Source organism: Falco punctatus (genome assembly GCF_963210335.1).
Source record: "Falco punctatus genome assembly, chromosome: 3".
Lineage (NCBI taxonomy): Eukaryota > Metazoa > Chordata > Aves > Falconiformes > Falconidae > Falco > Falco punctatus.
Window position 1 is genome coordinate 76,067,562 of NC_137582.1, and position 24,306 is coordinate 76,091,867.

The 24,306-nt window shown below is 39.5% G+C and overlaps 1 protein-coding gene across 3 annotated transcripts in view; it reads left to right on the top strand.

Moving 5' to 3' along the window:
• The window catches only part of MOCOS (molybdenum cofactor sulfurase), a 262,563-nt gene that overhangs the window by 218,884 nt on the left and 19,373 nt on the right, over positions 1 to 24,306 (top strand). For all 3 annotated transcript variants that reach the window (XM_080378145.1, XM_080378147.1, XM_080378146.1), the window contains 4 exons: positions 3,889 to 4,005; positions 6,797 to 7,243; positions 14,463 to 14,625; positions 20,626 to 20,707. In XM_080378145.1, coding sequence (XP_080234271.1) covers positions 3,889 to 4,005; positions 6,797 to 7,243; positions 14,463 to 14,625; positions 20,626 to 20,707 — 809 coding nt within the window. The remainder of the gene's footprint in view (positions 1 to 3,888; positions 4,006 to 6,796; positions 7,244 to 14,462; positions 14,626 to 20,625; positions 20,708 to 24,306) is intronic.

Here is a 24,306-nt window from a genome sequence, read left to right on the forward strand (position 1 = left end):
ACAGCAGAATCTCATTTCTTTACAGACCTGTCCAGCTTCTGAGTGTGAACTAAAATACTGGATAGCCAAGAGGGGACTATTTTATGGTAATGTGTTAAAAGCAGGGGAAAAAGTCCTCTCCACCTCAATATTTTTTTATATTTAAAAACATTAAAAATTTTAATAGTATTTGTCAGATAGAACACTATGAAAAAAAGCCCTAAGTGTGAGCATTTGGACAATCTGGCAACACTGAAGGAAGGCTTACTGAGAAAAGTAGCTGTGCTCAAAATAAAAATTATCTCTGAAAAAGAACTATTTTAAAAATTGATATAGATGCACTTCATTCATGTATGTTTACTAAACTTGGAGATAACAGCATGGAAGTGGGAGAAGCACCTTTTGCTTGTCAAAAATCGAGACAGTGTGACACCAGAAGTGTTGGGGTGTGAAGCAACAACCTGCAGGGCCTGGCCCACAGTAAAAAGCTTCAGAAAAAATAATGAATGCCAAGGTGTTCTGAGGGACAGAAGGGACTCTGGGACTCTAGGATGTCTTGATGGCTTAATTGCCATGTCCTCACTGACTGAAATCGGTAAAAATGCTGCAAGATTTGTGCATGTGTTTTGCAGTTTAATTGTAGTCTTTTAAGCTCTGAAAGACCAAGGCACAATAGTTCCAAATATCAGGGAATCACCAAAACTGACAATCAGAGTACATTAAGCTGCATGCACACCATTAGTACCATTCATGCTTCTGTGCCTTCATTGATGATCAAATTCCTGGCATCCAAAAGTCAGCTACTGCTGTTACAGACAGAACTGCAAGCAGCGTTCTGTATTTCATAACCCTGAGCTCAATATCCATTATTGCTCCTTATGGCAATTTTAAAGATGTGCTTTATTTAAGTAAGCTTTTCTTCATTGAAATAACTGTAACAGATGTTTTATGTTCTGTTTGTTTTGCTATGTGGTAGCACTGCAGAGAGATTTAATTAACTTCCCAAGTAGCATATTTCTAGAGTGAAAGTAAACAAGAAGAAATCAAAGCATTTTTCCAAGGGGAAGTCAAGTTATGCGTTCAAGGGACAGGTAGTTTTGCAGTGCTGCCCTTACTAATTCTTTACGTGGTGTTATTGTTTGCAATGGGAAGTGTGCATCACATTCCCAAGACCTGTGTGTGTTATCACATTGGTGGTAACAGAGTTTGATTAATACTAAAGCTATGGATAACTTATCTTTGTTCTCTTGAACCACAATTGCCTATATTCCTCTCATATTCATATGTTTTTATGTATCAATAATCCTTGTCTACTGTAAAGATTAATAGATACCACAATTAAAGATATTATTGAAGAAGGGTATTGGGTCACATGGCTAGAATGAAATTACTGTTCCTTGAAGAACAGTAGTGATTTATTTTAACAAAATTAGAAAGATTTTAAAAAATTCTTGCTAGCAATTCCTTGAAGTTGTGTCGTGGAAACTTCTTACACTACATACCTCTTGATAAGCAAGTCTGCCCCAGCAATGTTTCTTCAAAGAGTTATAATAATAAAAAGATTATATATTTTAAAGCTTCTTGTATACTGAGTAAATAAGCCCAAACACTGTATGAATTCAGTAGTTAAGTATCTGTCATGATTTTTGCCTTGCTTGTCATTGTTAACAGAACGATAGATCCACCCACGAGTCACTAGCACCATGACAAACCATGTTATGCCAGTATGACAACTTTTCTCATCTAAATGAAAAAATAAGTCAAGAAAATGTCACTGTTCCCAGGCTGAAGTCTTCTGACAAAACAAAGCTAATGACACCACAACAGTCTTTCTCAACAGATGCCTTTTACTATAACTTTGATTTGAGAAACATGCTTTGAACACAGGATATTCTCCAAGGCATTAATCATGAATAGAGATCGCAGGGCTGATTCTGTTCTCTGCTTTCCAAGTCTGGATATATGGAGTTAATTTGATGGCATCTCTATTTGAGAATCAAACCATTTTGAACTGAACTAGTGGCACAGAATATGTTTGCTAACTTAAGAATTTGTGCACTATAATGATGTAGGATTTCTTCTGCATATACAGCACATTTTTGTCAGAGTATCTTGTGCCCCACGCATGAGAAAAAAAAACCCAACAAACCACCACCACTGAATGCTGTTTGAACTGCTTTTAGCAAAGCTAAACACTACTTAGGTTGAATTATTTCAGCCTGGAGTAAGTTCTAACAGAAGGCTTGGGGTTTTAAGCTGCTGAGATAGTGAAATGAAAGGTGCTTGGTATGTCACACAGTTAAATTCAGAGGTGTCAGTAGACAGGCTGACAGAAGACTGATGATGTCAGAGGACAAGAGACAGAAGACAAGCTGAACTATACCAGAAAATATTTGCTACATAGATTGGGCTATTATCATATACAAAGAGAATTTATGTTAAAAGTAATAAAACCAGAGATTAAGCCGGCTAGAAAAGCTAGGTTGAATGTTTACGTTGATGCCTCAGGCAGATAAAGCATGAGCTCACAGTTAGGAAAGTGATTAGTTTGGTTTGAGATGGTCAACACTTCTATTCCTGCCCGTTTAAGCTGTGCTGTTGCTGTGCGCATAGCTAAGCCTGAGCTCCCTGCGAGGAGTGTCCTGTCATGTATGGTGGGGCGCGCTCGGTCTCCGACACGGTTATTTTGCAGAAAAGGAGCAAGAGCATGGAGAGATTAATGCAGCCTGTGCAAGGTTGTTCTGGAAAACCATGGTGGAAATAAGATGTGCCAGGTTTCATGCTATCTTTCTGACCATTTGACTGTCCTTTCTCTCAGTCCTGACCCAGAATGTTCATTTGTTGTCCTAGAAATAACGGGCAGTAGCTATACCTGCTCAGCTAACCTTACCGGCTGTTGTTGTTGCTTTTTCAAATCAACATAAAGCATTTTCAGATCCCTGCAGTGTGCTTCCATGGTTTCTTATCTGTGTTAAGAGGATCTCCGTGATGTTCTTCCATTGTTTCTTAGTTGCAATATGAAACCTTGACAATCCGTATCTCTTCTTTGCAGTGCCATCCTGCCAGTGTATGCATATGTCTCCTTCCAGGGCACATATAGACATGTGGTTCTGTTCTCTTTGCACATCTTTTTTATTCCTTCACATAATTTTTTCATGCCAGTTTGTCATCAAGTGTTGTATTTCTGCCCACTCATTATTTAGTGGACAGTAAATAAATGGCATAACACAGAACAGCACGTGGAAAAAGTACACCAGGGACTTGGTAGACTGGGTGGTTGTACGTGGAAGACTCAAAGAAGTATTCCAGCTTAATCCCTGCCCTGTCAGATGTTATTTCTTACTGGGAGGCTGATTCTTCAAGCACTTCTGTGCCAAAATCCCACATACAGTCAGTTCTGTAATGAGGACATGCAGTTTCAAATCCTTGGACAACAAGGGTTTCTTTAGCTAACTGAAGAGGTGCCCCAGGCCTCTCTTCAGTCTCTGCAGAGGCTCTTGTAAGTGATGGTTCTGTCAAGACACTGAATGACACTTGGCTGCAGGCCTGTGATTAGCACTGCTGATGCGGATGAACCTGTTCACAGGTTTAAAATTAAGCACGTGCACTGGCATTAACAGGATCAGGAGCTGAACTGACACTCTGTGCTTGTGTTGTGTGCACTGTTTCTCAATACCAAGGGAAGCCCGTTTCTGCTTCTACTGGTTTTCTTTCAGCTGAAATCACAAGGCTGAAAAATCCTAAATGTGCATGGGAATGCCAGAAGCTACAGTAAGTTGTTAATAATTTAGAGAAGTAATTTACCTCCAACTGATTAGTACTTTGAAACATTGTATTTTGTTGACCACAACTTTAAAATGTTTGGGTTTTGTTCTTCTCCTATGTCTTCTCTCCTGCTGAATCGGTAAGGTGGACAAGATGGCCAGTCTCTACAACATACATGTCCGCACAGGTTGCTTCTGTAACACAGGAGCCTGCCAGATGCATCTGGGTATAAGCGATGAAGACATCCAGAGGAACCTGCAGGTTAGTTTCCGAATGAGATTACATGATGTACTGCCCATGGAAAATACCTAGATTCAGTGACCCAGGAGACATCTTCTGACTATCAGGTTTGAAGGGGAGAAGAAAATCTGGCTCTGCATCAAAAAATCCCCAAGCAGTTAAAAGCTCAAGTGTATCATGTCCTGTAGTTTTCGGTCTCTGCAACTTTAAGAATGAAGGTAAATTTGATTTGTTTTCTCTGACTTTTCAACTCAATTGCCATGTTAAAGAACTAAATTAACTGAAATTCAGTTCATTGAAATGGAGTGTTGAAACAAAATCATTTGATGGACCCAAAGCAGAATGTGTTGCTTGTTTTTATTTCATTGGAAAATAAGAAATTGTGGCTTCTTGTTGTGATTTGGAATTACATGAAATCCAGGCTTCCTGCAGAACAGAAGTTCCTGGACAATTCATCTCATGTTGTTCCTTAAGTATCCTTAATTGTGCTTAATAATGTTCAAGTATTACAGACCTATTGCTGTTGGATGTTACAGTTTAAAAGGCATACACAAATTGGACAAGAAACAATAAATGAGAACACACAGTGAATCTCAGAGAGTAAAGTAAATTTAGGTGACACCTGCCTAAATTACTGCTCTGTTAGACTGTTAGAACATGAGTGTAAAGACTGTTTTCTAGATGACTAATATTTTCCATAAATTGTCGTTAGAAGATGTATAGCAGGATGTATTACAGTGAAGCGGGGGGAGGCTTCACGTCTGCATATTTGTCAGAGTTTGAAACTACAGTAAATTAATACAGAGCAATCCAAAATTTTGTTAAAGGTATTCTTCAAAAGATAAAAAATTGTCTGTATGATATTGTAGCTCCCTTATAATTTCAAAGAGACATTTAGATAACTTTTGCAAACACGTTTACATGCAAGACTGATAGCATAAGTTCTTAAATGGGGAGAGATCTTTAATACCTTCCTTGGCAAAACGGTGCTTTGATTTACCAAGGAAGCTGTGTCCTCTGAGAAGGGAAAAAAAGATCTACCCTTCTGCTGGAGTGCAAAAAGCCAAATGGCCAGCTGTAATGCTCTTGGATCTCCTTAAAGAAGGAGGATTTTCCTAAGGAGTGGGTGGCCCCTTACATATCTGTATCATTTAAATGGCAGTAGGTCAAACCCAAACTTACAGAGAGACACTTAATCTGCCAAAAAATGTATTGTAAGGTGGTGCAGTCAAGCAGTCGTTATTTTGGGACATCTCATTCCCATCAGTCCTTTGAGAAGGATCTGGATGAGTCATTGACAACATTAGTGTATAAGGGAAGACATCTTTTACCACATTATTTGCACATACACTTTGGTTTCACCTTTTCTCAGGGTGATGACTGTGTTCTTCCTTCCCTGGAGAGGATTTCCATCTATAAAATGCCTGTGAGGGATGACTTTCTGTCCTCAAGGGTCCCTGGAGAAATGTGGTTAGCTTTCCTAGGATGTTACATAGGAACTTACTTATTTGCACAGTAGAAACCTCTTAGTCAATCAATTAATACTTTACAGAAAGGTTACAAGTATATTAACAGATGCAACCTAATTTTGCAAATTTTGCATCTGCTTTATTGTCAAGGATAAAAGCTACATCATATTACATTAAAATATTTACTACTGTATGTAGTAAATATGCTTTGACGTATAGGTTTGGGGTTTTTTATTTATCCTTGTATAAATGGCATCTGTGTTCATTGAACTGTGACATTTCTTGCTTAAAAAAGCCCTCATGTAAATAAACTATTCACACTTCCATTTTTACGTAAAAGAAATGTGTAAATAAATGAAATTCTGAGGGGAAAATAAAATAGCTGCTGCACTTCCAGGAATAAGGATGCTGATTTAGGACTAAATCTTGTGTCCATTGGTGAGCTAGTGTTAGATGGATGAACAAAAGAGGTCCCTACCTTACCTCTCCAGAGGTGAGTGGCAGCATTCACTGACCCAGTTACTGGAGGAGAAACTTCTTTAAGGGAGATTTTTCCAGAGGCTGCTCTATGAAAGACATGTCAAATAGAGGGGTGTCACCATGGAAGTCACTATTAAGGTATTTGAGGGATTTTTCAACAAAAATGTTGTAAGTGGAAACCTGTGTTCTTCAAAGGAGGAAGTGCTAGGGGGAAGGCCGTTCCCTCCACCCTGAAAGCAATGTGTTGACTGGCTCAGCCAGACAAATTTGCTGCATTGCCCAATGATGAGGGAAGTGACTTTGGATGCTGGAGCTCTAGATTAAAGTCTCTGCTTTGGTAATATCCCAGAGCAGTTCTGAGCTCCGTGGCTATCCATTGACCTGTTTAACACACATCATGAATAAGCCACTAATGATATAAAATGGAACTGTTCTGACAGAGAATATAAAGAAAACTTCCCCAGAGAAGTCATAGTTTGTTCACTTATTTGAATGTACTATCCTAGTTTAAATCCTGGTGAACTATGCAGATGAGACTGGAATATACCTGGAGGCTACCCTAGCTAATAGACCATCCTGGGGCCTACAACCTTTTTGTGATTCGTAATATGGTTTTGAGAAATCTCTTGCCTTAGGGTAGACTAGGACATCTCAAACAATCTTCATCCCCACTTGACCAAGTAATAAGACAGTTGGGGTTTTTTTTTCTCCATTTTCTCTTTCTATTCATGAGTTAACCTTGTATTTTTGAAAACAGTTTTTCAGGTTAGAATTAAGAGACTCAAGAGACTATGTAAGATTAGAAGGAGATAAAGCGAAGTCTGTCATAATAGCTCTTCGGTTTTCTTCCTATTTGAAACTAGGCTGGCCATGTCTGTGGAGATGATATAGACATAGTTGATGGACATCCCACGGGTTCTGTGAGAATATCCTTTGGCTACATGTCTTCTTTTGAAGATGCACAGAGTTTTTTGAAATTCATCATAGCCACCAGACTTTCAAAATCAGACACTGAGATTCCTTTCCAGTCCTCTGTTACAAAGCTGAAAACAGAGTCTGTCCCAGATGAGCACCCTTCCATTAACAATGCGGGTAAATTGTCTGCAGTACCACACACCTTGGTCAGAGAACTTGGGAATAATTTGTCTGCGACAAAGACGGCTGTCAGTGGGCACCCACCGGAGGCTGAGGCAGAAAGCATAAGGGCAGCTGTTTCTGAGACTGCAGTACCAACATGTAGAAGAGGTGGCAAGCCCATCAGTGTCACCAGGATTTACCTCTACCCAATCAAGTCCTGCTCCGCATTTGAGGTATGTGCTTTGAATCATTCTTATATATTTATATATATATATATATTTATATATATATAGTATTTTTCCTTACCCCTGTTGGACATGTCATCCGGGAATAGCATGTGTTAGAGATATTAGAAAGCAGTACCCGTTCTTCCTTTTCTCCAGTTTCTAGGATCAACTCCTGCATGCTAAGGTACTTTGAAGGATCTTCAATTAGGCTGAAGTCACAGGATGCAAATGTATCTTCTGCTCTCCCCTCCCCCCCAACAGACAAATCTGCACATAATGTGCAGTCTGTAAGAAAATAGTTGGATTTGCAAAACTTGAGTAAAATATAATCAAGTAATTAGTATGCTTTTACAGAATGACATGTGATGGACTTGTAGGCATTGATGGGTAGGCAGCAATTGAGAAATAACTTGATTAACATGTTATAATTGAGAGAAGGCTGATTTACATTACAAAGAAATGTTATCATTAAAAATACATTTGCAACAGAAATATGACATTTAAGTGTTACAGCACTATTTGAAAGTTCACTCTTTGAAGATTTTAATTGCTTTTTTACCAAGTTAATAATATCATCACCTTAGCTGTGACTTTTTTTTAAATAATGCATGATGAAGTAGGTGTACGGTCCACACATGACCTAGAATGTGACTCTGCTTAATACCATACTGGGAAGTGATTTAATGAATGTCAATAACTGTGTAACTTTCCCTATGAAAACTTACTGATGTAGGTCACTGTCTCACATCTAAGTGAAAATTGGGGTCAAACCCAGTGGCAAATCACCTGCATTTAAAATATGGCTTCTCGGCTGATTTGACCATGATTTATTATTTTTTCCTTAATGCAAAAAGAGGCTGGGGAATTAAGGCAAACACTATTAAATGATCAACAAAACATTTGTATTTTTAAATTTGGCTTGGATTATGATGTCTTTAATACAGAGGCACAATCTTGAGCACTAAATGAGACCTAAAGAAATTATTTCCACCTGTTATTAACCTCCCACTAAATCAAACTGTTTAGAAAATTAAAGTAACCCACATTTCATGTAAAAATCTTTTAACCTTTGTTTAAGTGTTGCAGTTATTATAGCTGTATTACAGAAGCCCGTGACAGAAGCTGCTGAAGTACGCTTTAGCGGTATTCAAGCCCCTTTGGGGTTGATTTCTATTTTTAACATGCAGGCTGGTGTTGTGAGATACATACCACAACATTCAGCGCTAGGAAGGCTTTGAAGTGATTGTGCTCAGGAGCAGGTAAGACGTACCTCAGCATGAAAGAAATCTGATGTTTTCCCACAGTCTGGGCCAGGTTTCTTCTCTTCAAGCTCTGTGAGGGGAAACGTGTGATAAATTCATACAAATTTGGTACTCCTCGGCAAACAGAAGTGCAATTTTTATGGAGGGGGAAAAGCCCCATGCCTCATGCATACTTCTCATGCCAGGCATGTGTTAATCAGCCCAATGTGAAAGCAGGGTTCATCTTACCTCAACTTGCCCCTGTAAAGTTCGATACTATTCCGTAAGCAGTGGGAGATGGATACCTGCTAATTCATTTTATCATAAAATAGGCATCTGCAGTAGGAAAAATTAATTGTTCCTGGATATTTCTGTCTCCATTGACTACAAGAGGATTCCAAGGCAACCTGGATTACACAGCTAACACTAGCTGATTTGAAAAGTTTAAAAATAGATACTAAACCGGCAATTACATTATGAGGTTTAGTTTTGCATGCCTAAAGTAATTTCTGAAGTCTGTTACGATATTTTTTGATAACAGAGCATCAGCTGCATTAGGACCCAGTATGCTACGCACTGTCAGAGCCTGTATTGCCAACAAGTAATATACAATTAAATATATACTGTATTTTTTAGTATATGGTGTTGGAAGGGACTGGAAGTTCACTATAAATAGCATTTAGTTCTCCTCCGCTTCTCAAAGAGCATTTTTTGTGCATTTCCACTTGGTTTATAGAAGATACATGAGTACATGTGAAAGAACAGTAGAAGCTGACCTAACAGATACACTGACAAAGGGCTTTCAATGCATAAGGAAAGCAGGCCAGGAGACAAAGTCAAAAGAGTATTTTTATTTTCATCAATTTCTATATTGAAGTAAATCCCCAAAGAAAATGTGTTTGCTTTTGTGATGTTCTTCCTGTTCACCAGGCATTCTTCACATATTTCTTCCCAAAAGTTTGAGAGGCACCTTTACATGTCTGCATGTCTACATGTACTGTTGCACATTTATAACCAGCCTGTGAAAGATCAGTCAGTCTCACTGTTTGCCTATAGAAGGGGTAAAAATGGCAACTTATAGCCCACCATTTGTAGTGAGCTTTAAAATTCAGTTAATCCCATTCTGAATCAGACAGTGGCTTGGTCTCTTCCCAATGGGTAAGAGTAGAATAGCAAGCTATCGTTGCCAGAACCCACACCATCGCTAACTGCAGAGTGCACCAGCCTCCACAGATCTATGTGTGTCATTACTGCAACATCAGCCTGTATCACCTTGAAACAGGGAAATAACCCATCCCACCCGCACTGGAGTTTGAAGCGAGACAGGCTAGAGGAGCTTTGCCGTGATTGAGTGGAATCAAATCCTGAAAATAATTTTGCCTTATAAATTATTGATTATACCAGCATCTCTAGGTTTTTATTGTGAAAAGACTGAATCCTATAGAAAATTATTCCTTTGCCATTCTGTTACTGGTTCTTATCCTACAAACTTCACATAAAACATTGTATTATCTCCTTACTTCAGTAAATTCATAAACTTCTAATGTCATAATCATGTAGCTTGTAGTTTTCTTGGTCTTCAGTTAGAATCCAAGAATTGAAATTCAGTTTCATGTTTTAAATCTAAAATACTTTTAGATACTTTGTAGTTGTTGGAAATTTAGAAAACTGTTTTCCCAATTAAGAATTTGATTTCCATTTTTGTCAATTGTAGGGTAGCTCTAAGCTAGCTTATGTGAAAAGATGAAAGTGGTTTAGATACTGGACAGCAATAAATTCACTTCACTTGTGATACTTGGATACTTGAGATCAGAATCTCATAGATTTTTAAGTTCAGGTGCAGGCCTCCAGCTGGTATGGGAGGTCAGACCTTTAGCATGTGTAGTAAATAGGCTTTATTTTAAGTAGACGATCACTTATGTTTGCCTAAAATAATACGTGCTGTGGAAAATTCCAGCGAACTGTGTGTGCAGGACTCGGCCAGTCTGCCAGTGAAATCTGCCTGCTGACTTACTGGTTGCAGGATAGATGACTTGATTAGGGGCAGGAGGACAAACTCTATGAGGATGTGAGTACACACAGACTCACAGCTCTTTGATCTCTTTAGAGTCACATCATCTCCTCCTCTCCTAAACTCTGATTTCTCTGTTCTTACTCTAAGTGTTTCAGTATGGGGGGTGCTTGACCTCCAGAGAAAATGGGAGTGCAGGGTGCTTTGGCAGCTAGGAAGATGAAGCTTGGCATGAAGGTCATCAGCTCGCTGCAGGTTGGTTAGTTCCTACAGCATTTTGCAAAGTGTTCCCGGTCATGGGACAGTCTCATCTCAGTGTGCCATGGGTTTTGTAGTGCAGGAAGTGGAGGGCAGAATATTCTAACTCAGCTTCTTAAATGCACTTTCTTTTCCCTAGGATTAGTTTATTAAATGGGGAAAAGCAATGAAGAGAAGTAACCTCTATCCCAGACCACTTTTTTTTCTTCTTTTCCAACATAAAAATGTGTTTTAAGCATGCATTTTTAAGCATGAACATCTTTCATGTTGATGAATTTTGCATAATTACATAATGCAATGTGCCCAGTGAAAAAGGTTAGGTCTTTAAACATTAATAACTTTATTATTCTTGCAGTAGATTTCAGAGTATAAAAATTGCATCTCAACACAGAAGACAAATTATCTTTTAATTTAAAATACAATGCAAATTCCTGGTGATCAGTGGATAAATTATACGTAAGACCGCTAACATTTTTAAACTTACATAATTTAAAACCCGTTCAGTGATTCCTTTAGTGTGTTTGAAAATTGTATTAGCCTTCATGATGACCTTACTGTGAACTATGGAGAAATGCAGCCCAAAATGTTTGAAAGAAATTTCTGGAAAAAAAAAAAAAAGAAAACCAGAACCATGTTTTTGCAATGCATATTTTTACATTACAAGAAGAAAAATGGACTAAAGCAGATAGGACAATACCATGTACTGGCTGTACTATGCAATGAGCCTTGCATATGACAGGTAGAGAAGACCTTATGCTGGATGACCAGCTCACCTGCCATGCTGGGAATGAAGGTGTATGCTAGCATCTGTCAGTAAAATATTGGTGTCCCTGCTTTCTTTCTGCCTTCTCCATTGTAATTTGTCTCAGTAGTCAGAGATGGTCAGACAACTTTAGGGAATCAAGTTAGAAGCTGTGTAATGCAGCATTCCTTACTGTGATATATGCTAACCTGATTTACTTTACAGTAAGCTTCATCGGTTGCTTTACTTCATGGTACTGGTTGCCTGAATATAGGTAATTTAGTGACATTTGAGTGCCCTGCCTGAGCTCCTGCTGCTGATCTACCAGGATACACATCATCTTTGCAGCCCGTGTCCTATCTCCTAGCCTTGGGCAGACATCGCAGACATAATCCAGGGGGAGCAAACTGAACCACTCATATCTCAGATAAAAGCAGAGCAGGCAGACTTTGCTTGAACTGCCTGTTCAGTTGCTTGTAATCATTTAACAGTCCCTTCAGCCTCTTTGAAATAATGGCAGGAAACAGTCTGCACAGGTCACAAGCCTGAGTGCTAAGAATAGAAATGTATATGTTCTTCCATGCTCATCTCCAGTATCAGCATTGGCAACAAACCAGCTCTGACTGTTTCATGATCATCTGTGACTCTCTGTCCAAGGCAGGGTGCACAGTTATTTTGTTGTTGCAACTTTACTCATTTGGGCTTTAGCAACACGTGCAATACAGTAAGTTGAAAATTTAAGAGAAAGTCAAGCACTTGACAGTGGACAGGGGACATCCGTGAGAGGACAGGAACTCACAGCAGGGCACATGTATGTACGAGTCTCTTACTACAGTGGCAAATGCCCGGAGGAAGGGGAGGAATGGGCTGAGGACGTATAGTCATATGATGCATTTTGGAGTGGAGTGTGGAGTTAGCTGCCATAATTTTAGACCTACCAGAGGTGTTCTGAATGGAAGATGTTGATTATTTCCAAATACCTGCTACCTAGCTAGCTGGGCTTTCCCCACAATGACTATTAGCATGTGAGAATCAGCTGAAGTTCTGATTAAAGGGAGAATGTTTTGTTTTGCTGATAAAACCTCTTGCCTTCAGTGAAGGGTAAGCAAGCACTTAAGCTATCTCCTCAATAAGACTCCTGTCCTGAAGTGGAAGCAAAACAACTGAAAGTTACAATAGGGAGCTAGGAGCCTTTGTGCTTTTTTTCTGGTTTTCTTCTCTTTTAGTTTATTCTGCTCTTTATATCTTGCAAATCCTGTAAAGATCTGTTGGATCCATGGGAGCATGTATTACCGATTAGTGATCTTCTGTTTTGGAAGGGAGATTTGTTAGCAGGAAATTCTTGCAGTTCTCAGATGATTACCAGCTGTTCAAATGCATTTTGTAATCTAATTATACAGGATAACCAAAAAATACTGGCCTCTCCAAAGAATAATTTCCAGCAAGAACAAAAGTCTGTTCCTGAGCTGATATTGCAGTCTTTGGGCTATGATTCCTCTCCTAAAAAATACAAAGCTTCATATCATTTAGGTGCTGACAGTTTGAGGCATTTGGAGAACATGGTTTCAGATGACACTGTCAGGCATAAAGTTTTCATTTTTGACTGATTTTTTCATCCATTCTCACTTAAAAATCTGCCAAGTAATATTATACTCAAGCAGGTTGATAAAATATATTTCTTCTCTTTAAAATCTTTCCATGTATTTTCTGTATTCAATACAGTTGATATCACGATGGCCAAATTATTTCTAGTTCATCTTTAACGCTTGAAGTCTTCAGTTCCAGAGTGCCTACCCTCAGCTTTCTCTAGTCAGGCCATCAGTGTCAAGTTATTGCTGCAGGCTCCTATAAAACCTGCAAAAGTTTATAAAAACAGGATATCATGGGTTCTACGAGGTTTTGGATAGAGCACATGCTAAACAAAAATGTGATTTTTAATTAATCTAACCAGTGCTTCCAGCCATGCTAGACATATCCTTTTCTCAACACCTTTTGCTAAAGTCTTTTACCAGTTAATTCGTGTGAGCTGTGCTAAGATTTTATACAAGAATTCAACAAAGTTCCGCTGTAGTTAACTTTTCTTGGTATTCAACTGTGACTAGAAAGCATACGTGAGCTGAAGCAATAAGTTTAAATGTCCAGCTTTATTTTAAAAGAGTGGTATTAATATTTTAACATTCTGAAGGAGAAAGCAGTTATTAATATCACCCAAAGGCATTACTAAAATTGCTCTGTCTTTTGATTTCAAGATTACCATCTGTGTAGCATCAGTAACAGATGTTCTTTTCACCAGAAAAATGTACATGAAAGCAAGGGCAATATGCTTGTATGGCTATTGGATGTAAAGACTGTTACAGAAGTAATGGAAGAACATACAGCAAAGAAGACAATGTGTTTTGTTGTAAGGAGATCTGGAGAAACTATTATGCTCCTAGCTAAACCAGAAGCCTAAGTGGTGGAGGTTTTCTCAAATGAACTCATTGGTAAAGCGGTTCCAGTTTTATGAAAAATAAGGTTTTTCAGAATTTTTAATTTCACATTGTTCTTGCTTTTTTTGTGTTTGGTTTTCCCTTAATTCATGCAGCTCCCATTAAATGTCCGTGCTTTGTAAATCAAAAGAAAATTGTTGGGGGGAGATGTTCTAAAAGTGGATGAGTATAAAACTGAAAACAGTTTTCAGAGTGTTTCAGAGATTGTTTATTCTTATAGCTCTGTTAAATTAAAGTGTATGATAATATGTAACAAATTGCAGTAACTCAGTTTTGTTTTGTCAGCTTTCAACAGTGATATCTTTATCTTTGATTTGCAATTAAGGTTTCTCTTATTAAAGGCTGACACTGGCTTGCACATGTTTTCGTGATTTCAAAGAATTTCATTAACAGTTTCTTTTCCCTTTCTTTTCTATTCAGCATAAATCTATTAATGCAGCTAAAATTTTCTAAACTTTTGTATCCCTTCCTGACGCTCTCCCAGGTTACAGAATGGCCAGTAGGAAACCAGGGTTTGCTGTATGACCGAAACTGGATGGTTGTAAACCAGAATGGAGTCTGCATGACTCAGAAGCAGGAGCCAAGGTTGTGTCTTGTAAATCCCTCAATTGATCTGAAGCAAAAACATATGGTCATTCAGGCAGAAGGTTAGTGAACAATTCCTCCCTTCATTATTGGTATCAAACTTCTGGGCAGAGACACCTGCATGCACCCACTAAACTACTGAATGCTCTGTGTGCTTACTGGCTTCAGGGAGAAATTCTGCTACCAGCTGTGGGCAAAGAAAGCCCAGGCTGTAATATAAAGCCCTGGGTAGTTTGCTAGTTTGTTTTGGGGACAGACAGAGAGCAGACAGCAACTCCCTACGTGCATACATAAAGTGGATGCTCCAGGAAGGAGGAACGAACTGACAGATGTGGAAACTTACTGACTAGTGTACCTCTCCACATCAGGAAGTCCAGCAGCCTGAAGGATCTGTTATTGCCACAGAGGTAAAGGAATAGGAGCCTAACATCAAACACCCTGGCCAAAGACCTTCCCGTTTTATAGCTCTCCTTCTTCCAGCTCTGTGATTAGAGGGGTAGAGTCTTCAGTGGAAATTAGTATGAATTAAAATAAGGAATAGACTTAGCTCAGTTAAATACCTGCCCTAGCAGGCAAATATTTCATGATGTTTGGATTCATCAAAATCCTTTTTATTCACTGCTGAGTGGGAAAACCCCAAACAAACAACTTATGGAAAGTATTACGGAAAGCCCTTTGCTGCTTGGACATACAAATTACTATTTTGCTAACAGTGCTGTTAGCACTGAATGCTGGAACAGGTTTGTATTCCACAAAAGTCGTTATTAATGTCAAGTTTGCATGTGTCTGCATTGTGTTCATCATTTCCCTGGGGTCTAACATTTACTCAGCCTGGATGTCTTAACCATTAATAATGTATGTGCCCACATTTTCAGTAGCTAGAGCAAAACAAGGCATCTTATATTCAGATTTTTCACCCTTTATTAGAAATCCATGTGAGTAAACCTGTAACTACAGTCTGCTTTCTGTTTGTATATTGCAGTTGTCCTTTCCAGCTGTCTGAGCATTCTCCATAAAATTAAGTCTGACCAGTTGATTTATTTTGTCTGGAATAGGTTTGTCAAACTTTCACTAGTTTTGTGTGATTTTGTGTGTGTGTTTCAGATTCCAAACACAATCTAGTCTCTTCTTAGGGATTCTAGACTGGCTCGTTGGCACAAACGCTTCTATTTTCCACTCTTCCCTCTATAATCTTTCTTTGAAGAGGTATTGTTAATTCATTTCAGTTCTATGTGGAACACCTTGCACCTCAAATTTTTGGTGTTTAGTTGTATAGAAAGCCTTCTCTCACAACTTTTAAATTACCAAATGCTTCAGAACGTTAGTTATTTCTAGAAATTGAGTTCCTTAGCATTTCTCTTCCTTTCTGTGTGCACCTCTTGCTTGGAGACACCGTGTGAAGTCTTGTCCAAACTTTCTTCATTTATCCTTTACATTTTCCGTGGTTCAGCTCTGTTGAGCCTTTTGCTTGCTTCATTCTGCTCTTCTGAGTATGTTCTTTTTTCCCCTTGCTAGTACCACATTGTTCAGGGAAGTGTATATCCATTAGTATGTTTGCCTGTCAATAATACCTGCACTGACATACTTCAGAGTCAGGAAGAAGTTTTCTCAGGCAGTCAAGGCATCCATTTCTCACTGAGATTTACAATGCCTTGCCATATTTAGGGCCAAGGTGAAATTCACCTTTAAATCCTATATTTTACTTTGTGTCATTCTTGGAGTTTTACTGTCATGCACCTTCCGTCCAATGAAAGTGAGAACCATTTCCACCCAGAAGTGATTGATCCAATCTATGGATCACTTTTCCTCCGAAAAGTAATTGATCAGATCTCCAGTGTGCTCTAACAGAAATACGGTGGGCATTTATTTATAGCCTGCTTTGGTACAGCGAGTGTGTAAGAATGGAGTCATTTTATTCTTTCTATAATGACTGTAGATACCAATAATCCTAGCCCATAAGGTGGTGTGGAGCTTCTTTTTAAAATATTCCTGCTATTTTTCACTCTCATGGTGTTCTTGCAACCTGTGGCATTCTTTAATGCTTGACAGTGCAATACTGGCTTTCATTTGCCTGGGGAGAATATTCCAGAGGTTACTGCTCATAAGATAGTGCAGCAATGGGAACACATACAAACAGGCAGGGTAAGACTGAGCAGATAAATCTGTGGGAAGTTGTTCCAATATTTATTCTGTTTTCTTTCCTCTTACCTCCAGCCTAAATGCATGATTTCTTTGTTAGCGTTATTTTTTTTCTTTTTTCTTTTATCCCTTCACATACATGGGTCATCATTATATCTCCCACTTAAATCATTTCATGTCAGACAAATTTAATGTAATAAGTTGACTCTTTACTTGAAAATCCCATGTTAATCAGTGTTGCTTTTGTCACCACTCTCACCAGCCTGTCACTAGTCTGTTGCTAATTTGGGACCTGAAGCTGAACGCCGCCTGTGTAGCTGGAGCAGCAATCAGTGTGGTGAGGAGCAGTGGACCTCTGAGGAGCCAGGCTGGCTGTTCTACAGCTCAGGGCCTTCGCGGGCCTGTGCCGGTGGCTAATGCTATTTCAGATTTGTAGCACTTAGCCTGGCGACTACAGCCACCTCCAGGTCTCTTCCAGCTTTGTTGCTTTGTGAGTTATTTCTCCTACTGTATGCCTCCCACCCAAACTGCCTTTCCCCAGCCACAGTAGCATGCATTTTTCCAAGATTAGTTGTGTTTTCTCCAGCTCCCCCTCTCCTCCCTCTGCCCTCACAGTTCTTGTGGAGAGTCCCTTTGCTCCTCTCAGTGTGATGGGGACATACCTGGTGGTGAGGAGTGGGTGAGGGAGGCGACAGCAGTGAAAAAAAAGAGAGAGAAAACCTTTGAGCTGCAGGTTTACTGAATCCCCCGCCCCAGTGAACGTGAAAACCCAGCAGCTCCGAGCTGACTGGGTGACAACTGCAGCCCGCCTAGCTGCCTTCCTCCTGCTCCTCTGCAAGGAGGCTGTAACCACTCTGCTTTCTCTACCAGTTTCTCTGCTATCATCTGCGCCTTTCTCGTTGTGAGAGCAGGCTGTGGCAATGATCTCCATCTAGAGCGTGCTTTGCTGTCTGGCGGTGCCTCTCCCGTAGAGAGAGCCTGAGGCAACGTGCTGCTGGATTAGGTGCCTCTGGTAAGTGCCTGAAGCCGAGTGGGGCAAATCCCACGTGGCCGAAGTATGTGGCATTTTTAAAGAACGCTTTGCTGTTATACTATTAGATTATGGTGAAGACTGTCTGTGACACTTTTAAAACATAATGAGTCTGTTCTCTCTCCCCCTCCAGGCATGTGCTTTTCTCTCCCTCTAGAACTTTTCATTAGTGGAAAATTTGTTTATGGCTATTTTATTTCAATATGGTTTAATATTCTCCGTCTTCCCTGTCCAACAACATAAAATTGTCGGCACAATTTAGTGTGACAGTAACTGCTTTAATACCTTTTGCTGAATCCTCCGTATGCTGAGGCACCACTTCAGGTTCTTTCTTTAACTCCTGCATGTTGGGTGTCTCTGTAGCCCACCTAACAAGCAGCCCTGGGTGGGAAGACCCACGGTGTGACTGACCCAGCTGTGTGATCCTGCCACCGCTGTGCGTAGCAAAGACATCAGACTGGGATTCTAGACAAGGCCAAAACTGCCTGAAGGCTTAGGATCTTTCCCTGCAAAATTAGTTGGCTTGCATGGTGTTCCCCTGATCCCCGAGGAAGGGGGTGAGAGCAGAGGGAGAGGAAAGCTTGTGCTTAGTCTCTCACTGGCTGTACTTTACTTCAGTACAAGGAGTGAGATTTTAATTTTGAGAAACTGTGCTTGTCAATTTTGTCAGAATTATTTTCTTAGGCTATGTGGTTGTTAACAGGCATTTCCTATTCTTTTTGGCATAAAGAGTGTAACGAACCCTTGCTATCACTGAGAAAATCAGTGTAACTCTAAATAAACCCCATGGAGGCAAACAACTTCTTATATCTTGTCTGAAGCAGTTGATGGGTAGGATACCAGTAACTTAAAGGTGGGCAAGAGCAGGTGCCTTTATTTCTAGAAGCCATATTACATTAAGTGGGAATCCAGGGAAATCTTGTTGTCCTGTTCCATCGAATACATGAACGGGGGCACAGATTACACTGGGCTTGTTCCTGACCTGCACAAAAGTCAGCCAAACAGAATTTGGCTGAGAATACATTTCTGTAGAAGGCTAATTTCTTTCTTTCCGTTTTAGCTGACAATCAGCACTACTCTGGCAAGTTGGGCATCAGTTTGCTGCTGCACAGAGGGAGAAATTTTGGGTGATGTTAAGGCTTTAAAATATTGGAGTAGAAAGTAGTTCCTAGTAAAACTGAGCAACTAATTACACTTTATGGAGTTTATTGTGCCTTCAAATAGTCCTGTGTTACTGCCAATAAAAATAATGGGAATTAAGTGCATACACTGATGAAAGAATATACATGAATAGTTTATATTTCAGTCTATTGAAATAACAGACTTCTAATTTTTCTCACTGACTGAAAATAGGAGCTATAAAAACAAGAATAATTTTTTTATATTAATACTGTGAGCACATCTGTGAATTTTATTATCAAGCAAATGACCATGGAGAATGACAGCTTTTACATTTTAGTAACTGGCAATATTCTTTTTTATTTTTTTGCCTTAAGATAGAATAAAATTGTAATTAACAATGTGTAACTGACCTAAACATCACTGTAAAATGTGTACTGTTCAATTAAAATGTGATACACTTGCTGGTGTATAAAAGCAGGGCTTTTTAAAGCCCTGAGATTCTATTTTAAGAATTTTTGTGAGTACGCCTTGCTTTAGAAAGTATTTTTAAAAGATACCACAGCTAAGGATGCATACAGGACAAAACCTTTCGAACTCTTCTTTTCCAGAAGGAATGTTGCTAATGGTTAATTGTTTCAAAGTGCAAGAGCATTAGTTCTAGTCTAGAAGATGGTAACAATGACTTCTTTTTCAGGTTCTTGCAAGCAAGTTCAATACTTTTATTACATGTTTTATTTTCCTAAATGAAGCTAGCTTTTCCCCCTCTGTCTTAACTTCTGAAGTATACTAATGTCATTAAAAAAAGGAGCTGATAGTTGGGATATAGTGAATCTGAACTACATTTTATTACTCTTCAGAAAAGATTTCACCCTATCACAGAGCTGGTAGAGCTTGATTCTTATGTGTACTAAATACTACAAACAGGAAGTACTAAGTGAAATCAAAATGTGCTGTTATAAAGCTGGGAAATGGGAGATAGGAGTCTTTGCTGGTATCTTGCAGTATAATGGAAAAGAGCTGGACTCATTGCATCTACACAGTAAAACTCTCTGTCATTTAAGATTATGGCTTTCAATTAACAGAAAGCAAAACAGTACAGCTACCACAGTAGCCTTTTCATTTCTTTGACTCATTCTTTTCAAGATAACAAACTACTGAAGAAGTTGTTAACATAGATCATTACCAGGGATTCCTCATCTGTTTTAAACGTAGAAATAGATGGGAATAATTTTTTCATTAGTGGTTTCCATACATTTTATCTTTAAATTATTGTAGGTTTATGACACATTGTATTTCTTTCCTTGAAGAGCCTGTGCTTATTTTTTCACTTCTTTGTTTCCGTCTTTCATCTTCCATCTTTCAGATCATTCCATTTCACCATTCAGAAAAAAAATGCCAACCCAACAGTGATTAACCTCATCTCCTGATTTGCTAGAGGGGCCACAACAGTGATAAACTCATCCTTTCAACAGAAACCATGGCTGAAGCAGTAATTCTGTGCCAGTTTTGTTGCCTGATATACACAGATATTGAAGTTACTCAACTGGAAATTGTGTATTCCTTAACGTGGACTTTGCTCTTTGCATTATCATTTGGAGCCACCTGCAGGCAGAGACTGTAATTCTAGCAAAAAAAAAAAAAAAAGATTTGTCACATACTGTTTGGGAGGCTGCTGTGATTGTGAACAGATGTAAAACTAAGAAATTTTTATTGACCCTGTGGTTCTGCATAAATGTTTTATTTAAATATGGTTTGCTCTTTGCCCATGTAGGAATGGACCCAATATCTGTATCACTGGAAGAAAATACTGGAGAAGGGACAGTGATCAGTGAGAGTAAAGTCTGTTCACACAGGTGAGTGACAACGGAGAGGAGTCACAGCTGAAAATCACTGTAGTGACACACAGGACACGACTGGATGGACGTGCAGGGGCAGATGTCCTTACAAAAAGAGAGGGAGCGTAGAAAGCTATTAATGACTTAGTGGACCAGGAGAAGACAGGTCCAGATAGGTAATTTGGCATGCCCAGCATGTCTGGTACAAACCATTAAATAACAATAAAAATGAAAAAGGGGAGGAAGGATGGTACAAGAGACTGTGATGAATTGGCACTCACTTGAATAAGGGAGATCTTTTATTTTACTTGCTGCAAGGGTGAGAAAAGGGAAAGGTGTCCCCAGTTATTTCCAAATGCCAGCTGGGAGCCTCAGCAGGGTTTGAATGCAGTCCCTTCATTTGGCAATAATGATGCTGGCAACTTTTTCCATTTCCTGCTGCGCAGATTCAAAATTGCTAGAACCTACTGAAGTTATAAACCCATATTTACAACCCTTTTTAATTCTTTTTTGACCACCCATGTTGATCAATGTCCCCTTAACAATCTTGGGAAGATTGCAGGCAAGTATGTGAAATTACATGATCTCTAATCAAGAGACATACCACTTCACTGAAATATAACATTATGAATAAATTAATTTCCTATCAGTTAACTTAAATTTTTATCCATCATACTTTCTAAGTACTTCCCAGTCTCATTAAGTTTTCTGAGTGGCAGTGTAACAAGCGCCTTCCTAAAGTACATTTGCATTATCTACTTTTCTTTTTGCCAGGTCTCTTGATAAGTCCAACTAAAAGCCATTTACAGATTTATGTCTTCTTTTAACCAAGGTATACTAATTCTTTGTAACCTTCTACATTTGCTTCTCTGAGGGTAACACATAAACAAACCAGCAGAAGACCTGGCCATTTTCCCCATGGAGCCATGCAGGAAATTATCTTCTCCTTCTTTTCTACTAGCTATTCAGATGATAAAGAGGATTTTTTCCTCAGACGTGTATTTTCTTCAGGTAGTGGAATTCACCCAAGAGTCATTTGTTTTAACCATCTGTCCCACTTCCTTTAGTGTTGACTCATCCTCAGCCTCCCCATGGTTAGCCCATCTATTACAGGCTGTAAAATAGGCTAGGTTATCTTTCTCTCTGCGTGCATATAATTTGCTGCCATGCTATTTATTGTAGTTTGTCTTTCATGTCACTGACTGTGTCATTTTTAATGTATAAAATAGGAAATTTTCATGGGAAACTGCTTAGAGTTCTGAGGAGGAAGAAAAGGACAGAATGACAAAGAAAGGGGAGGTGTAAGACAAACTGCACAGTGGACTGTGATTAGCAAATAAACAAGGCAGAAAGTAAGGCAGAATGAGTGGACAACGTTGATGAGGCTCTGAAACTGCTCAGAGATCCAATAGCACTTGATTCCACGTTCCCATGTTTCAGCAGGGGAGCCTGTGTGGCCAAAAAAGGAGAAATAGGAGCAAAACAGTCCTTTGCACTAGAGCTGGAGGTGATTTGTGGTCCGAGGTCTTTTCTGCAAAGTCTCTGAGGTGAGCAATGGGACCAAATCTTTGTTAAAGGCTTTTATTCAAAATAAACTCCCACTGAAGGCATTTTCCACTTATTAATTCTGCTCTCTGGTGCTGTGATTTCATCCAGCTCTGTTGGCTTAGGTGGTTACTCTGAATTTACGCTGACATAGCTGAGAAGAGCACATGATGTAGAATCTGCAAGCAGTCACATAAGGAGGTTTAATTTCACAGCGACCACGAAAGGTTGATGAGCCCAAGTGTCCCTCATTAAGCAATTTGTCAGTGTTAGCCTTCATCTCAGTGAGGGTTGTCCATCAGCATGTGCTGTTCACATCGGGGGGACATGGCTCTCTAGTATGATAGCTAACAGTGGACAGATGCAAGTAGAAGCTAGTGATGTTAAGTTTACTGATGTTGTAGAAGACCCTAAATGCTCGAGGTTAGTGCTCTGTAGCAATGGTCAAGGACACAGCCTCCTCTTAGACAGGCCGTGATATCAAAGAGATCAAGGGAAGGTTAATATCAGTGAGAGAAGGCAACAAAGGTGTAGTTAAAAACAATGTGAACTGAGCCTGTTGTGTGTAAATATATCTATTATATCCCTTGGGATTAATATTCAGGCTTCAGCTGTCCTTGTTTCTTGTTCTATAAATTACCTGGCTAGCGGGACCAGCTGTAACACACCGAAGCTAAATGACGTAACAGGAAGATGAGTGGGAAACTCAAGGCAAACAGTAAGCAAAATCTGAGAGCTAGGCCCACCTTTATGAATTGCCTGACGTGGTAAATGAAATGTAATGCTGACAGACATAAAGGAATACTCCAAAAAAATAAACATAAGCAGAAAATTAGAACTGAGCTACAACAGGACTTTGAATAAGACCTTGAAGAGATGATGGTACTTGCTCAGAAAATGATCTGATGATAAGTGAAAGCAATTTGAAGACACAGGAGTCTTGGAATACAAAAACCGCACAGTGATGTTTGATGAAATACTAAGAATGCTATGTGTGTCTAACTCAGCCACTGTGACTCAATAAGTAAATTAAAAAGAAGGCAAACTTTTGTTCCTGATTTATATGCTATTAAGCCCCAGCAAGCTGCTAGAAGCAGTTGGCTCAGGAGAGAATTTATATACCTCTAGCACCTTTGTTTGGGTGGGAGTAAATACCTGGGGAATTTGTTTCACCTGAACTGTTCCCGTGGTATATTCATGCTTTCTCATTAGCATGGTGGCCAGCAAGGACACAAGAACCACTCAGCTCAGGCTATGAAATCTCATGCGGAGACTCAAACTTTGGCCTCTCTTTTGCCACAGTGCCTATATGTCATCGTACCAGAGTTTCATTTCAGTCCTAGGACATCACTGGCTAGATGCAGCAGTGGTTGGCGCCTGTCCAGTCTCAGAGTTGGGAGAGGGACACAGAGCTGCACCACAATGAAAATTTGAATAAGCGCTGAAGGAATACCTGATCCCTGCGGGATTATAAAATTTCTTTGATTTCACTTGTCCTGCTTTCTACCTGTGTAACTCAGTTGAACCTACAAAGCATTCCATAAAGCCAGGCTACTCCCTCTCTCAACCCTAGGGTTTACCATCTTTTGCTGTGCGGAGCCATTTGCTTGTTTCACAGGGCAGGTAGTCTCCGTGCCGATTAGCTGCTTTGGCTGGTTAGGGCAAGGCGAGCATAGGAGCACTGCTACTTCGCTTCCCTCGCTACAAGAATCCTGCCTGGATCAGCATGGGGGTTTGCATTCCTCTTAGCTGTTAATGCCATTTTAAAGTTAGGTGTCAGTCAAGTCTCCTTTTGTCGTCAATAGAGTTAAACACTCCCAGAATGAGAGTCATCCCATCCTGAGGTCTAACATGGATGGGAACTACTTAATTCTTTCCGTTATCTGTGAGGGGAACCCAGGCAACTAATCTAAACTAGATGCCTAGTTTTTAAAAGATTGACATTAAGACTACTCAGGGCTGAGGAATCTAGTGGCAAATGGGATCGCTCCCCAGCGGTCTGTTCTGTGCTCTTCCTGAACTGAGAGAGGTGATCTCAAAATCATTCTAGGAGAGATTACATCCAGGTAAAG